Here is a 17,728-nt window from a genome sequence, read left to right as displayed (position 1 = left end):
ATCCTAACTGATTTGCCAAAACTATAGTTTAACAAGTGTGGAGTGGTTGAAAAACAGTTTTAATGACTCCAACCTAACTGTACATAAACTTCCGACTTCAACTGTATACAGAGACATAATAATTGTGTCTGAGCAGTAGAAAGATGTTGTCTACAAATATTATATTTTTGTACTAATGGGCACGGTGTTTGGGGGTACAGCTGATTGAACAATAAGCCGTGATATAAATGATCTAGGTGCTATTTAGCATTCTCCCCAGTAACCAACATGTTCTATTTAGACAGGAGTGTGCTAAATTGGATTTATTAACAAATAACATTTGGACTGAGGAGGGAAAGCTTATTTTAAGGAGTGGGTTAGGAATTACAATTGTCTGTCAGTGTATGTGAATCACACTTGGTAAATATTTATGGGCTTGTATAAGAGAGACAACATGTCAACAGCCTGCCCAACTTGAGTTTATTGGTATGTCTAATTTTGCCTAAATGGGTGAGATCTAACCCACAAAGACAAAAAACATCAGGAAATTGGCAGTGCAGGTCAATGCTGGAAAAAGTAAGACATACCAGTATCCTTGCCAGTTGAAGACACTTACCACCAGAAAATCACCACATCATTCAATGAGTCTTAAAGATAGAAGGATACACTGTACAACGGGGTTGATAAGTTGATAACGTACCGCACAGCGTTGTCCATGCGGGATACCGTGAGGTAGGCTGCCAGGTTGGCCGTGTAGGAGGAACACACAATGAGGGTGAAAAGCCACCAGCTGCCCATGACGATACGTAGAGCCACAGAACCCAGGATGGAGTCTCCCCCTAGAAACACAAGATAAGTTAGTATGTACTGTATGAATTCTTGAACAATATTATGTGGATTTGATTCATTGTTTGTGATATCACAACTTATTGCACCATTACTCTGCCGGTTTTGTTTTAGCCTGTTGATCCTAATGATCTGGTTGATTTTTTAAATAATGGAATTGTATTTTTCAGGACCTCTAAATTATTCTGCTCTCTCTCGCCTGTCTCTGTATCATAGCACTTCATCGTACTCTTTCTAACTGTCTCTGTCAATTTCGGTCTTTCTTTTTAACCCTCTTTCTACCAAATACTATTCCTCTCATTCCCTCTCTAAATGCTCTTCCACATTACCACTGTTTGCCCAGGCAGCTAGCTGGCTCTCTCTTCCTGTAGCAGAAGTCTAAGCACTCTGTCTCCATACATGGCCTAAATTCACAGAAAGCGGACGAGGAAATGTCAATGTGAATTATCATTTTGAAGAGTAAAGCCACAGAAATGTCATCTGAGAGATTCAGGTTGTGAGAAAAAAGCATACATTTGTCTCAAAGTGTCACTATCAATGATGTACCCTTAGGACTTTTTCAAAAAAGAAAAAGAAGAAAAACAGAGTAATATTGTGTTCATGCGGCACTAACACCAAGGTCAAGAGGTTCTAGAAGATTTTTTTCAGAGAGGTGTTTGTGGAAAATCTAAATGCCATAGGGTTATATAAATATATACAATATATATATATATATATATATATATATATATATATATATATATATATATATATATATATATATATATATATATATAACAAATTAATAAAAACCCTGGAATGAGTAGGTGTCCAAACTTTTGACTGTGTGTGTGTGTGTGTGTGTGTGTATATATATATATATATATATATATATATATATATATATATACATACACACACAGTACCAGTCAAAGGTTTGTACACACCTACTCATTCCAGGGTTTTTATTAATTTGTTCTATTTTCTGCATTGTAGAATAATAGTGAAGACATCAAAACTATGAAATGACATATATGGAACCATGCAGTAATAAAGAAAAGTGTTAAACACATCAAAATAAATGTTATATTCTTCAAAGTAGCCACCCTTTGCCTTGACAACAGCTTTGCACACTCTTGGCATTCTCTCAATCAGCTTCATGAGGTAGTCACCTGAAATGCATTTAATGCATTGGTATTCGGGTTGCGAAAGGTCGGAAACGTTCCAGTAAATTTCCTGAATTTTTCTTTTTTGTGGGATACACAAGGCAATTCAAGGTCTTGTGGCATATTTTGGTTAAACTATCCCGAATTCAATGGAATTGCAACTCTCTGCATGCACAGTGCATTCTTCCATCACATGTGCAGCACACTCTTCCATCACATGTACAGCTGATTCTCAAGATCTTGCACACTAATGAGATGCTATTGAGCCCACACTACTACACTGTCTGAGCCAAGGGCACAATGCTTTCTGGTAAGTTTTGATTACAATACTGGGTGGGGTGAATATAAATTTTACATGACATACATGATGTTTTGTTAACTAGTAAATAGTAGCCTACAGCAAAGTGTGTTTAAATCATTTCTAACTTGTTAACTTCTGCTAGGTAGATTTTGCTACCATGTGGGTTTTAGCTTGCTTGAGCCTTCTGAGGAGTGTTAATTCACCTGTTTCCATACATGTTTCATTTTAAAACATTTATCTTACAAATGAGTTTAACCGAACTGCTTAACCTTTGTGTTAAGGGTCAAAAATGACCCGCCACTAAGTTAAATTTTTTAGGGATAGGGGGCCACATTTTCACTTTGGATGAATTGCGTGCCCATAGTGAACTGCTTCCTACTCTGTCCCAGATGCTAATATATGCATATCATTATTACTATTGGATAGAAGACACCCTGAAGTTTCTAAAACGGTTTGAATTATGTCTGTGAGTATAACAGAACTCATATGGCAGGCAAACTTCCAAACAGGAAGTGGAAATTCTGGGGCTGGTTGATTTTCAACTCATCGCCTGTTCACATCCCAGTAAGATATGGATCTGTTCGCACTTCCTACGCCTTCCACTATATGTCAACAATCAGTAGAAGTGGAATGAAGCCTCTAGTGTGTTGTGGGGCCGGATGGCAGCTATTCGAGTCAGTTGTCTGGCAGAATGCCAGTTCCTGGTCATGCGCATTACTCATGATATCGTCATGCGTTCCATTACTCTGTAGACAAAAACGAATGCTCCGGTTGGAACGTTATTGGATATGTATGATAACAACATCCTGAAGATTGATTCTCTACTTAATGTGACAAGTTTATTCGACCTGGAATATAGTTTTTTAAAGTTTTCGTCCGAGTTCGCCTGGACCGGCGCCAGCGTTTGGACATGTGAACTAAACGTGCTAGCAAAAATACCTAATTGGACACTAGTAATGGACATTATCGAACAAAACAACGATATATTGCGGAACTAGGATTCCTGGCACTGCATTCTGATGAAAGATCATCAAAGGTAAGGGAATATTTATGATGTAATTTCGTATTTCTGTTGACTCCAACATGGCGGAGGAATGTTGTGTACTTATGAGCGCCGTCTCAGATTATTGCATGGTATGCTTTTTATTGTTGCATGGTATGCAGATTATTGCATGGTAAGGTTAAAAAGAAATCTGACATAGCGGTTGCATTAAGAACAAGTGTTTCTTTAACTATATGTAAAACATTTATCTTTCATCAAAGTTTATGATGAGTATTTCTGTTATATGACGTGGCTCTCGGTAATTACTCCGGATATTTTGGAGGCATTTCTGAACATGGCGCCAATGTAAACCGAGATTTGTGGATATAAATATGCACATTATCGAACAAAACATAAATGTATTGTGTAACATGATGTCCAATGAGTGTCATCTGATGAAGATTATCAAAGGTTAGTGATTCATTTTATCTCTATTTCTGCTTTTTTGGCTGGGAAAAATGGCTGTGTGTTTTTTTGGATTTGGTGGTGATCTAACATGAATATATGTTGTATTTTCGCTGTAAAACATTTTAAAAAATCGGACACGATGGGTAGATTAACAAGATGTTTATCTTTCATTTGCTGTATTGGAATGTTGGTGGGGGGGGGACCTGTGTCCTAGACAGGTTAACAGCAGAGACAACCTCCTAAATTATATTTTTTTAATTAGAACTTTGACGACTTCTCCTAGAGTGGCGCCAACATTAAAAAAAGCGAAACATCGCCTTTATTTCCATGAAAGCTGTACACAACCAGGGTACGGAGATTGTCTTAGGGTCATTTTGGACCCGGCAGTTATAAAATCATTTCCACGCCAATGAAAAATTGAGATTGTGTGCTACTGATTGAACTCAGACAAAACTAAAATTATCTTGTGCATGTGCAGCATCTCCCCTCCAAGTTCACAGACAATATTTAAAAATTCAGACAAAATAAAAATAATAATAATAAAAATAAAAATGTCATGAAAGCATTGTTCACTAATGAGGAATGCAGGCAGAGGCAATACAGGTGCTGCAGATGACAGTCCCCTTGGTTCTCTTTGCCGAAGCAATGAGAGCACGTTTCAGTGCCAACAGGTTGTAGATCAGATTTTTTTTTTCAGATGTCCAGGAGGAACTAGAGAACAATTATTTAGAAGAGGAGGTATCTGAAGAAGATGATGGGGAAGAATACAACCCAGAGCATGATGCATCATCTTCAGATGAATAAGAAATCCACACAAAGAACAGCAAAATAACATGGTCCTTGTCACCATATGACAAGCAGGGCAGGATGGCAGCACAAAATGTAAATAGGATGACCCCAGGGCCCACAAGACATGAAGTTGCCCATGGCTAGGAGATTGCCTCAACATTCTACATGTTCATCACACCAGCCATCAAAAAAAATCATCCTGGAGATGACAAATGTGGAGGGTTTCCATAAATATGGAAAAAAATGGAGAAGGATGGATGAGATTGACCTGCGTGCCTACATAGGGCTGCTAATCTTAGCGGTGTGTATAGGTCCCGAGGTGAGGTTACATGTAGTCTCTGGGATCCAGAGAGAGGAAGGTTGATTTCAGTGTCACGATGATTTCAGTGTCACGACGAAGTCTTTCTCAAGAATGCTACGATTGGATAACCATGAGTCAAGACCGGTAAGACACGTGAGAGACAAACTGACGGCCATAAGAGAGGTCTGGGAGAAGTGGGTGGAGCATCTGCCATACCTCTACAACCCAGGGACTGAAGTAACAGTGGATGAGCAACTGGTTCCATTCAGAGGTGCATTTTTATTTTCATGTCTGTAATGTAAGTGATTTTCACTGTTCATTTTATGTGTTGCTGAAATATCATTGATTTATGTGATTTTTTTCTGTGGCACTGATACTAATTACTGGAAGTAATCTCCTTTGTTAAAATGTCACTGTACTTTCTGGCAGTATATGCCCAGCAAGCCAGCAAAGTACAGCATCAAGAAATGGGTGGCCTGTGACGCACAATCCAGCTACACTTGGAAGATGCAAGTCTACACAGGAAAGCCGACCAGCGGAGGCCCGGAGAAGAACCAGGGGATGCGGGTTGTGCTTGATGTGACAGATGGAACCCCACTCTAGTTTCTTACCTCTCAAAGAGGAACAAGAATGTGGTCCTCCTGAGCAAACTGCACAAAACGGTTGAGATCAGTGATCATGAGGACAGGAAGCCAGCCATCGTCCTGGATGACAACCACAACAAACGAGGCGTGGACAACCTGGACAAGGTGATTGGAACATACAGCTGCAGGAGGATGACTGCCCGTTAGCCCCTGGTCATCTTCCATTACATCATTGATGTGTCCTCATACAAGGCCTTTGTGATATGGAACAAGATCAACCCTACCTGGATGCCTGATAAGCGGAACAATGGGAGGGTGTTCCTGGAGCAGCTGGGAAAGGAACTTGTAACCCCACACATTCAAAGAAGGGAGTGCCTCCCCCACACAGCAGCCTCTGCAGCACTTGTGAAAGCTGTTCAGGGGGCTGAATCTTGTCCTCATCCACCTGAGGCTGCAGCTGAGGCAGGCAACAGGAGGAGATGCGAATTCTGCCCTGTAAAAAAATACTATGTGCTGCACATATGAGAATACATCTGCAAGGTCCATGCACAGACACTTGCATATTGTCCTACATGTGCTAATTAGAGTTGATTGATTTATGTTATTCACATTTTGGTTTTGTATTTTTATTTAACCTTTATTTAACTAGGCAAGTCAGTTAAGAACACATTCTTATTTTCAATGACGGCCTGGAACGGTGGGTTAACTGCCATGTTCAGGGGCAGAACGACATATTTTTACCTTGTCAGCTCGGGGATTCAATCTTGCAACCGTACGGTTAACTAGTCCAACGCTCTAACCACCTACCTCTCATTGCACTCCACGAGGAGCCTGCCTGTTACGCGAATGCAGTAAGAAGCCAAGGTAAGTTGCTAGCTAGCATTAAACTTATATTTATAAAAAACAATCAATCAATCCATCATAATCACTTGTTAACTACACATGGTTGATGATATTACTAGTTTATCTAGTGTGTCCTGCGTTGCATATAATCGATGCGGTGCGCAATCACAAAAAAGGACTGTCGTTGCTCCAACATGTACCTAACCATAAACATCAATGCCTTTCTTAAAATCAATACACAAGTATATATTTTTAAACCTGCATATTTAGTTAATATTGCCTGCTAACGTGAATTTCTTTGTGTCACTTCTCTTGCAACAGAGTCAGGGTATATGCAGCAGTTTGGGCCCCCTGGCTTGTTGCGGACTGTGTGAAAACTATTTATTCCTAACAAAGACAGCCAACTTCGCCAAACGGTGGATGATTTAACAAAAGTGCATTTGCAAAAAAAATCACAATCGTTGCACGACTGTACCTAACCATAAACGTCAATGCCTTTCACCTGTTGGTACTAGGGGGCAGTATTTTCATTTTTGGGAAAAAAACGTTCCCGTTTTAAATGTGATATTTTGTGAGGACAAGATGCTAGAATATGCATATAATTGACAGCTTTGGATAGAAAACACTCTAACGTTTCCAAAACGGTAAAGATATTGTCTGTGAGTATAACAGAACTGATGTTGCAGGTGAAAGCCTGAGAAAAATCCAATCCGGAAGTGCCCCAGGTTTTGAAAGCGCTGTGTTCCAATGAGTCCCTATTCAGCTGTGAATGTGCCATCAACGATCTTACGCTTCCTACGTATTCCCCAAGGTGTCTACAGCATTGTGACATAGTTTTACGCATTTCTGTTGAAGAATAGCCGTAGGCGGCCACATTGCGCGCATTTCTGTTGAAGAATAGCTGTAGGCGGCCACATTGCGCGCATTTCTGTTGAAGAATAGCCGTAGGCGGCCACATTGCGTAAGTGGTCACATGGTGGCTCCGAGAGAGATTCTCGCGTAAAATACAGAGGTTGCCATTACTCCAATCGGTCCTACTGAAAAAACGAATTGTCCCGACGGATATATTATCGAATAGATATTAGAAAAACACCTTGAGGATTGATTATAAACAACGTTTGCCATGTTTCTGTCGATATTATGGAGCTAATTTGGAATATTTTTAGGCGTTGTGGTTTACCGCAATTTCTGGGCGATTTCTCAGCCAAACATGAAGAACAAACGGAGCTATTTCGCCTACAAAAAATAATCTTTTGTGAAAAAATGAACTTTGGCTATCTACCTGGGAGTCTCGTGAGTGAAAACATCCAAAGTTCATCAAAGGTAAACAATTTAATTTGATTGCTTTTCTGATTTTCGTGACAAGGTTGCCTGCTGCTAGCAAGGCATAATGCTATGCTAGTCCATGATAAACTTACACAAATGCTTGTCTAGCGTTGGCTGTAAAGCATATTTTGAAACTCTGAGATGGCAGGGTGATTAACAAAAGGCTAAGCTTTGTTCCAATATATTTCACTTGTGATTTTCATGAATAGGAAGATTTTCTAGGAAGATTTATGTCCGTTGCATTATGCTAATTAGTGTCAGGCGATGATTACGCTCCCGGATCCGGGTTTGAGAGTCACAAGATTAAAATCAATATACAGAAGTATATATTTTTAAACCTGCATATTTAGCTAAAAGAAATCCAGGTTAGCAGGCAATATTAACCTGGTGAAATTGTGTAATTTCTCTTGCGTTCATTACACACAGAGTCAGGGTATATGCAACAGTTCTGGCCGCCTGGCACGTTGCGAACTAATTTGCCAGAATTTTACGTAATTATGACATATCATTGAAGGTTGTGCAATGTAACAGAAATATTTAGACTTATGGATGCCACCCGTTAGATAAATACGGAACAGTTCCGTATTTCACTGAAAGAATAAAAGTTTTGTTTTCAAGATGATGGTTTCCAGATTCGACTATATTAATGACCTAAGGCTCATATTTCGGTGTGTTATTATGTAATAATTAAATCTATGATTTGACAGAGCAATCTGACTGAGCAATGGTTGACACCAGCAGGCTCATAAGCATTCATCCAATAGTCAAAAGGTATATGAAATACAAATCGTATAGAGAGAAATAGTCCTATAATTCCTATAATAAGTACATCCATAAAACTTCTTACCTGGGAATATTTAAGACTCATGTTAAACAGGAACCACCAGCTTTCATATGTTCTCATGTTCTGAGCAAGTAATTTAAACGTTAGCTTTCTTACATGGCACATATTGCACTTTTACTTTCTTCTCCAACACTTTGTTGTTGCATTATTTAAACCAAATTGAACATGTTTCATTATTTATTTGAGGCTAAATTGATTTTATTGATGTATTATATTAAGTCAAAATAAGTGTTCATTCAGTATTGTTGTAAATGTCATTATTACAAAAAAAATAATAAGAAGAAAATCGGCCAATTAATCGGTATCTGTGTTTTTTGGTCCTCCAATAATCGGGATTGGCATTGAAAAATCATAATCGGTCGACCTCTAACAGAGATCACTACTCAACTTTGCACATCAGATGCTGCTGCTTATATACATAGAGATGGAATCACTGGTCACTTTAATAATGGAACACAAGTCACTTTAATTATGTTTACATACTGCTTTACTCATTTCATATGTATTCTATTCTACAGTATTTTAGTCAATGCCACTCTGACATTGCTCGCCCTAATATTTATATTAGGGATGCACGATATATTGGTGAACATATCGGAATAGGCCAATATTAGCTAAAAATGCCAACATCGGTATCGGCTGATGTCTAGTTTAACACCCCAATGTGCAAAACCGATGTCAAAGCTGACGTGCATACCTATATAACATAGGTACATGACGTAATGACGCCATGTAAAATGTTGCGCTATACGTGCAACACAGCATTCCTAAACTAGCCCACAATGTCTGCTGTGTGGATCGAGCAGTCATTTGAAAGAGTAACACAATTTCTGCGAAACAACTAAAAGGCTAAATCTATTAAAGCCAAGATAATGGAATTCATTGCCCTTGACATTCAACCGTTCTCTGTCGTAGGTGATGTTTGCTTTCGCCGACTGGTTGAACACCGGTACACACTAACAAGTACGCTATTTTTCAGATGTTGACCTACCGGAGTTACACAGTAATAGCATCACTGCTATTAGCTTCATGACATACATACTATGGAATGCTGTTTGGGTCTTTGCTTGTAGCTGTGCGTAATGATGGTGACGTGTGCAAATGATGGTGACGTGTGCATATTGAAGGGCAGCCTGGCGCTCTTGAGCGCCAGAGAGGGAGAGCGAGAGCAGGGGTGACAGATCGAGCAAGGAACACAAACATTCACTACACCTGCAATAACATCTGCAAAATGTGTGTATGTGACCAATAAAATTTGATTGCTATTATAAACTGGTTACAAACGCAATTATAACAGTAAAAATACATGTTTTGTCATACCAGTGGTATACGGTCTGAAATACCTTGGCTTTCAGCCAATCATCATTCAGGGCTCAAACCACCCCGTTTATAATTCACACCGAAGCTTTGTGGTTATGGAGAGGGAGTTTTGGAAAGATCTTTGAAATGGATGTAAATTAAACTGACTTGACTTTTTGTGTAATGAAAAGTAAATGTGTCTCCTTGTCTATGTAACAGACATTTGGGAAACTGAATGTACTGAACGCAAGCATGAAGCGGAAATAGCAAAACATTCTACAGATGACCGAATCAGTGGATTCAGAGGAAAGATTTCTTATTGGAGAGAACTCCTTTTGACTCTGATCCTGGCTCAGCTGACATGCCGGTAAGTGAAATCGGAAAGTTGATCAAGCTGTCATGTGACCGAATGCTCCAGACAAAGCATTCATGGGTCACTAGGGAGGAGTTTTGGTTCCTGACTCAAAGGGAATACCCTGCAGTCTCCCCCCGAGCATTAAAACCCATGGTACCCTTCACCAGCTCATATCTGTGTGAAGCTGGATTCAGTGCTCCCGTCTACTTTAAAACCAAATATCGATCCAGGTTGGATGTGACAACAGATATGAGGAGCTCACTGTCGACCACGCCCCCTGACTTTGAGACGCTCCGACGCGATACTCGTCAAGCACATGCATCTCACTAGTGGTGGTGAAATAAGAGGAATTATGTCAGACTAATTTGCACTTGACTGTCATAGCCCCATATTAAAAGTATGTGATGTTGAGTTGAGAACACTATCAGAAGTACTGTTAGAATGTTTTGCAATTGACTGCCATAGCCCCAAATAAAAAAGTGAACATTAGCTGTTATTACATACTTTTTTTTACACATGGTTGGGGTCGCAATCATTTTCAGATATCAAATTGGGGTCGTGGGCCAAAGTTTTTTGGAAACCTCTGATGTACACCTTCTCACAATCATCCACAGTGGCTGTCATATTTACCAACACATTTACGTCATCCTCCAAAGACGTGAAAAGGTCAACAGGTGAAAATAAAAAAGTGAGGATTCCTAAAATGTGGTGGGACTTCGGCTTAAAAAGGCTGCCTGGCAAAGTGCTAGATCCGTGGTCACCAACCTTTTCTGAGTCGAGATCACTTTCGCAGTCAAAAAGCAAGCTGAGATCTACTGTTCAGATTATTATTTTTTATATTACCCTCACAACAGTTTTGTAGGAATGAGGTTTGGGCAGTAGGCCTAATACATTATCACAGCATATTGGCTGTATGCCAATATTGTTAATCAGACAATATTATATTTCACTAAGCGAGCTTTGATAACAAAATAGATCAGTTGGTTTAGCACTTTTTTTTCTTTTTTACTGGACTGATGGTACCTGCATCTGATGGTCAAGGAGGTCAAATCACGACGTCAGTAATCTTCAGGTTGAAAAGTCGGAGCTCTAGAAAGATGCCAGAGTTTCCTACTTGGAATTCCGAGTTGGATGACCACTCAAAACAATTTTTCCCAACCGCCTCTCACTGTCCCTGCTCTCTCCTTCCTTTCCTCCGGTGAGACTGACCAGAGAGAGGGGACACAGTCTTTCACCTGCTCTCTCCTTCCTTTCCTCCGGTGAGCCTGACCAGAGAGAGGGGACACAGTCTTTCACCTGCTCTCTCCTTCCTTTCCTCCGGTGAGACTGACCAGAGAGAGGGGACACAGTCTTTCACCTACTCTCTCCTTCCTTTCCTCCGGTGAGACTGACCAGAGAGAGGGGACACAGTCTTTCACCTGCTCTCTCCTTCCTTTCCTCCGGTGAGACTGACCAGAGAGAGGGGACACAGTCTTTCACCTGCTCTCTCCTTCCTTTCCTCCGGTGAGACTGACCAGAGAGAGGGGACACAGTCTTTCACCTGCTCTCTCCTTCCTTTCCTCCGGTGAGACTGACCAGAGAGAGGGGACACAGTCTTTCACCTGATTGTGAAACTCATGTCGCGCCGCATCTGCCTCATGCACAAATTCATGTTGTTCCTGTGACCAGAGAAAGTTAAATATCAGTCCACTTTGCTTACCCGGTGCGCAGGACTTTTGAATCAAGTGCACCTACCGGCAACAGCTCAAAACGATTTTAAAAAAGGAGCACAAACCTTGATCGTTCATTGGCTTTTCTACAGAAATATTTAGTGATTTAGGAATGCCTTGAAGATCGACCAGTCGATCGCGATGAACAGTTGGCAACTGTTGAGGGTTTAACAGTGGTTGCTGAAGTAGTCATTTATTCACAACTGAGATGCCTGGATCCGGACCAGACTCAAAAACCTGATAATCTTTGGGTCAAAGGCACCTTTAAAACGCTAGAGTGGGAAATGGGCTACATTCTTCAGATGATACAACTCTGCTACCTGTATGTGTGGCATTTAATAGGGACAAAACAAAAGCCTTTTCTATTGTTTTTATGTCTGGTTATACACTGACACTTTCCATAAATGACCATGTGAATCCAGGTGAAAGCTATGATCCCTTATTGATGTCACTTGTTAAATCCACTTCAAGATGAAGATGAAGGGGAGGAGACAAGTTAAAGAAGGATTTTTACATTTTCAAATCCTTTAAAACATGGATTGTGTATGTGTGCCCTTCAGAGGGTGAATGGACAAGACAAAATATTGAAGTGCCTTTGAACAGGGTATGGTAGTAGGTGCCAGGCGCAACGGTTTGTGTCAAGAACTGCAACGCTGGTGGGTTTGTCACACTCAACAGTTTCCCGTGTGTATCAAGAATGGTGCACAGCCCAAAGGACATCCAGCCAACTTGACACAACTGTGGGAAGCACTAGAGTCAACATGGGCCATTGTCCCTGTGGAATGCTTTTGACACCTTGTAGAATCCATGCCCCGATGAATTGATGCTGTTCTGAGTGCAAAAGTTGTTGCTAATGTTTGGTAGTGTATATCTGTCTATCTAGACATATATGGATCTATCTATCTTTGTGTCATTTTGCTGCCAACGGTCAAAAGTCACTGTTTTGTTGTCAGTGATATTGTACCAAGTAAGCATTTTACTGCATATGAAGCGACTTTGATGCAAGATGCTGGTGTCCCCTCTTTCCTCTCTTGTGATGCCACAGTACCAAGCTCACCTTGCTGCACAAAAGCTCCATAGACAATCCAGATGGCGCTCTGGAGGGAGGTGGACACAGAGGTGGCCTGGTGTCCCCCTGCAGGACGGACCGACTGGACCCGCCTCAGGATGAAGATCATGACACCAACCACGGGGATGGCGGCTGCGATGCACGCCCAAACGGCCAGGTCAAAGGGTGCCAGGAGAGAGAAGATATTGATCTTCTCCTCAGACTTCCTCATCAGAATCCCCACAGAGTAGTCCAAGTAGCGCTTGCTGAAATCCACCACACTCTCCCTCTCTGGAGTTATAGTGATGGCTGATACTGCCAAGTCTGCTCGCTGTGCATGGATAGAGAGATAGATCAGTTACAGCCTTGAAAATACATTCAAGCTGTTGGTTCTGAGATAATACTCTGTTTGTTGATGTTTGCCATTTCATGGTCACAGAAAAAAAGTTATCACTGTAAAATAGCTGTCTGTTGTGGCTTTGTCCTTCGCTGTTTCCATTGTTATATGGGCTTGAAACTAGAACTATTTCACACAGCAGAAGGCCATGCAGACCTATACAGGCCAGACAGATTCCACATGCCAATTAACTAAATTATTTTATTGTAAAGCTTTATTGTAAAGGCTAATCTCACATGACAGATTTACAGTACACATGTTGCTAGTATCTTTTTTTCTAATTTCACAGTGGTATCAACACTGGTTGTGGACACCTGCTGATAGAGTGGGACCCTATGACACAAATCATGTCTGGATTGTTGGGATAAACACTATCTCAAGGCCATAATCAAAGATAAATTCTCCCTTCATGAAGTGATAATGTCCGCAAAGTACTGTTAGCGTGAAAGGCTGGAAAGTAGTTCACCTGGGGTGCATTCTCTGCAGCAAGTTCACTTACAGGAAATTACAGGGACTTACACATTGCACTTCAGTCTTACTTCTACCGGTGATTCTCTACTACATTGGGTGATATAATTGTTCCCTGCCCACTCACTGCCCTACTGTTAGCATTGTTAGCCTGCTGAGTTGAAGCCCCTCCTGCACTGGTTACTGCTTTGTCTGGAGAAGCCTGATTGTCAGCCTGATGGCCAGACTGTAGTGGAGCCACTCTGATGCAAACATCATTGGCCTTAACAGATCTGCCACAATAGTGAGTCATCACACTGTGCAGTGACTATCTTTCCATGAAGACCAACACTATAATGGACTCCACTGTGTTAAGGCTACAGTCAGCTACTCAGGGAGGAAAGAACTGCGGCAATTGGGAAAAACGATGTCACCAGAGCAGTCAACAGCAAACTATCGATCAACCTCCAAAACAAACAGTACAAACTCCAGTAGCGGTAGACAGACTTACCTTACTGATGAGCTCTCCTATCATGCCGTTCCAGGAGCCGTTAAAGGTAGGGGTTCCATACTTTCCATCGGCCACCTGGTAAATCTCATACTTGAAGCCCAGGATCTTGCCCAGAGCATCCAGAACATCAATGGAGAAGCCTTTGTAGCGTTTAGGTTGCCCAAGAATGTTCTCAGCTACCATCACAAAGGGTTCCTCCTGTTGGATAACATATAGAACACAACATAATTTGGGTTTAGAAGTTCAACTTTACTTTGACTAAATGCCTTGGCTCAAAAACATACAGATATAGAGTATTCATGCAGCCAAAAGTTTAAACACTACTGTAAATTTGACAAGTGTCCGTGTGCATTAAATCATAGTCCCATCATTTGTCAGAATGCCAAGGTGGTTCATAAGCAAACGGGTCCAGTTCAACCGAAAACATTTATTTTTGTCATTTCGGACTTTTGGGTGACTACTTTATGAAGACCTGCTGCAAGTCAAACGTCATCTTCATAAAGAGTTTCTTGGGTGTCTGTTGACCCGTAACAGCCGGTGTTGTGGAGACGTGTGACACTTAATCAGGCAGAAATTACCATTCTAAATGTATTGAGGCAAACAATGGCTCTTCTTTATGGGAGAGTGTCAGGAATGAATTGAATGGGTGGAAAAGAGAGTTGAGGAGGGGAGCTGCTGGGGTGGATTGGAAAGACTACATGAATTAAACAGAGCTGCCGAGAGGGAGCCAAGCAGAACCTATGTGAATAAGAATGGGGCAGGTAAATCTTGTGTGAAGAGAGAGAGCAGAATGGTAGCGGACAAGCAGCTAAGGAGGAGCTGTATTGTATGGTTGCCCTTACAGAAGAAAAACAACATTATTTCACATGTGGATGATCACATTATTTCACATAAAATGTTACAAATTTTTGGAACAATTCACATGTTCACATTTTCTCGTGTAGTAGTATGTTAATCATCCTGGTCTAATAGACTAGACATAAAGGTAAATCCGAGACACTCTAATTAGTATTATATGTTAATGTATGTTTGGTATCGTTACATAAGACAGATTGTTATTTAAGGGTGGATCTGTGGACGTACAACGTGAATGCCTAGCAACCCAAAGTTTGCGAGTTCAAATCTCATCATGGACAACTTTTGCATTTTAGCTAATAAGAAACTTTTCAACTACTTACTACTTTTTAGCTACTTAAAAACTACTTTGCATGTTAGCTAATAATCCTATCCCTAACCCTTTTAGCTAACAATTTCCTTAACCCTAACCCTTTTAGCTAACCCTTCCCTTAAACCTTTTTAACCTAAATCCTAAACTTAAACCTATCCCCTAAACCTAACCAACATTTGTAACATATCAACATATTGTACATTTTCAAATTAGTAACATATTGTATGTTTTGCAAATTCGTAACATATACATTACCTACTCATTCAATCGTGTTTATTTTGACTATTTTCTACATTGTAGAATAATAGTGAAGACATCAAATCAACAAAGCAAACTATTGCTTTTTGAAGAATCTCAAATATTAACTATATTTTGATTTGTTAAACACTTTTTTGGTTACGACATGATTCTATATGGGTTATTTTAGATTTTGATGTCTTCACTATTATTCTACAATGTGGAAAATAGTAATAATAAAGAAAAACCCTTGAATGAGTAGGTGTTCTAATACTTTTGACCAGTAGTGTAATACAAAGTGTAATTCGTAACATATCATACGAAATGGGTGATGTACATCCACAAATTAAAACATACCATATGAAAAGTAACATATACTAACTGGAGTCTCTCGTATTTACATAAATAATAATATAAAATGCTCTGAGAACAGGTTGTGAATTTACATGTTGTCACATGTTATCACTTTAACTTGACAGAAGATTATGTGATCACATTAAAATATTTGTTTTTGGAACGTGTTTTTTTCTGTAAGGGTGGAGTAGATCCACAGAGCCAGATGAAGAAGAAGAGCCAGACCTCACATTATGTTCTAATCCTACACAGGAAGTGACAAGGTGACCAGACAGAGTATAGCAGCATCAAGTGGCAAGTTGGTATAGTGTTTGTAGTGAGTAAGCACTTACTAGTAATGTTACCACCTTGACCGTCACTCCTTGCATGCCGTTCTCTATCCGACTCTCCTTTAGACTACCGTTCAACCCACGAGTTGAGTCCCAAGTCGCCAACTGAGAGAGAGGATGGGAAAGTGAGAGTGTCTGCAATATAATTAAACAATCTATTAATTTCAATGAAAAGACTCAATCACTTTTAAGAAATGCAGGGAACTGGCATTGCAAACAGGGTTGGGTAGGTTACTTTCTAAATGTAATCCATTACAGTTACTAGTTACCTGTCAAACTGTAATCAGTAATGTAAAATCCGGGTTGCAAATGCAAATGAATTACTTAAATCATACAATGTGATTTTCTGGATTTTTGTTTTAGATTCCGTCTCTCACAGTTGAAGTGTAGCTATGATAAAAATTACAGACCTCTACATGCTTTATAAGTAGGAAAACCTGCAAAATCATCAGTGTTTCAAATACTTGTTCTCCCCACTGTATATACAGTTGAAGTCGGACGTTTACATACACCTTAGCCAAGTACATTTAAACTCAGTTTCACAATTCCTGACATTTAATCCTAGTAAAAATTCCCTGGCTAAGGTTAGTTAGGATCACCACTTTGTTTTAATAATGTGAAATGTCAGAATAATAGTAGAGAGAGTGATTGATTGATTTCAGCTTTTATTTCTTTCATCACATTCCCAGTGGGTCAGAAGTTTACATACACTCAATTAGTATTTGTTAGCATTGCCTTTACATTGTTTAACTTTGGTCAAATATTTCGGGTAGCCTTCCACAAGCTTCCCACAATAAGTTGGGCCATTCCTCCTGACAGAGCTTTGTAACTGAGTCAGGTTTGTAGGCCTCCTTGCTCGCTCACACTTTTTCAGTTTTTCCCACTCATTTTCTGTAGGGTTGAAGTCAGGGCTTTGTGATTGCCACTCAAAAACCTTGACTTTGTTGTCCTTAAGCCATTTTGCCACAACTTTGGAAGTATGCTTGGGGTCATTGTCCATTTAGAAGACCCATTTGCGACCAAGCTTTAACTTCCTGACTGATTTCTTGAGATGTTGCTTCAATATATCCACATAATTTTTCTGCCTCATGAAGCCATCTATTTTGTGAAGTGCACCAGTGCCTCCTGCAGCAAAGCACCCCCACAACATGATACTGCCACCCCATGCTTCCCGGTTGGGATGGTGTTCTTCAGCTTGCAAGCATCCCCCTTTTTCCTCCGAACATAACAATGGTCATTATGGCCAAACAGTTATATTTTTTGCTTCATCAGACCAGAGGACATTTCTCCAAAATGTACAATCTTTTTCCCCATGTGCAGTTGTAAACCATAGTCTGGCTTTTTTATGGCGGTTTTGGAGCAGTTGCTTCTTCCTTGCTGAGCGGCCTTTCAGGTTATGCCGATATAGGACTCATTTCACTGTGGATATAGATATGTCTGTACCTGTTTCCTCCAGCATCTTCACA

At 40.2% G+C, this 17,728-nt stretch overlaps 1 protein-coding gene across 1 annotated transcript in view; it reads right to left on the bottom strand.

Annotated features, from left to right (window-relative positions):
* LOC112254905 (glutamate receptor ionotropic, delta-1) overlaps nucleotides 1–17,728 on the bottom strand; it is a 453,280-nt gene that overhangs the window by 39,663 nt on the left and 395,889 nt on the right. The window contains exons 9-12 of the mRNA XM_024427867.1: nucleotides 16,266–16,367; nucleotides 14,175–14,372; nucleotides 12,829–13,150; nucleotides 680–818 (exon numbers count right to left, since the gene is read on the bottom strand). Coding sequence (XP_024283635.1) covers nucleotides 680–818; nucleotides 12,829–13,150; nucleotides 14,175–14,372; nucleotides 16,266–16,367 — 761 coding nt within the window. The remainder of the gene's footprint in view (nucleotides 1–679; nucleotides 819–12,828; nucleotides 13,151–14,174; nucleotides 14,373–16,265; nucleotides 16,368–17,728) is intronic.

This window comes from Oncorhynchus tshawytscha, linkage group LG01 (genome assembly GCF_018296145.1).
Source record: "Oncorhynchus tshawytscha isolate Ot180627B linkage group LG01, Otsh_v2.0, whole genome shotgun sequence".
In the NCBI taxonomy this organism is placed as follows: domain Eukaryota; kingdom Metazoa; phylum Chordata; class Actinopteri; order Salmoniformes; family Salmonidae; genus Oncorhynchus; species Oncorhynchus tshawytscha.
This window is presented reverse-complemented; position numbering and strand designations above follow the sequence as displayed.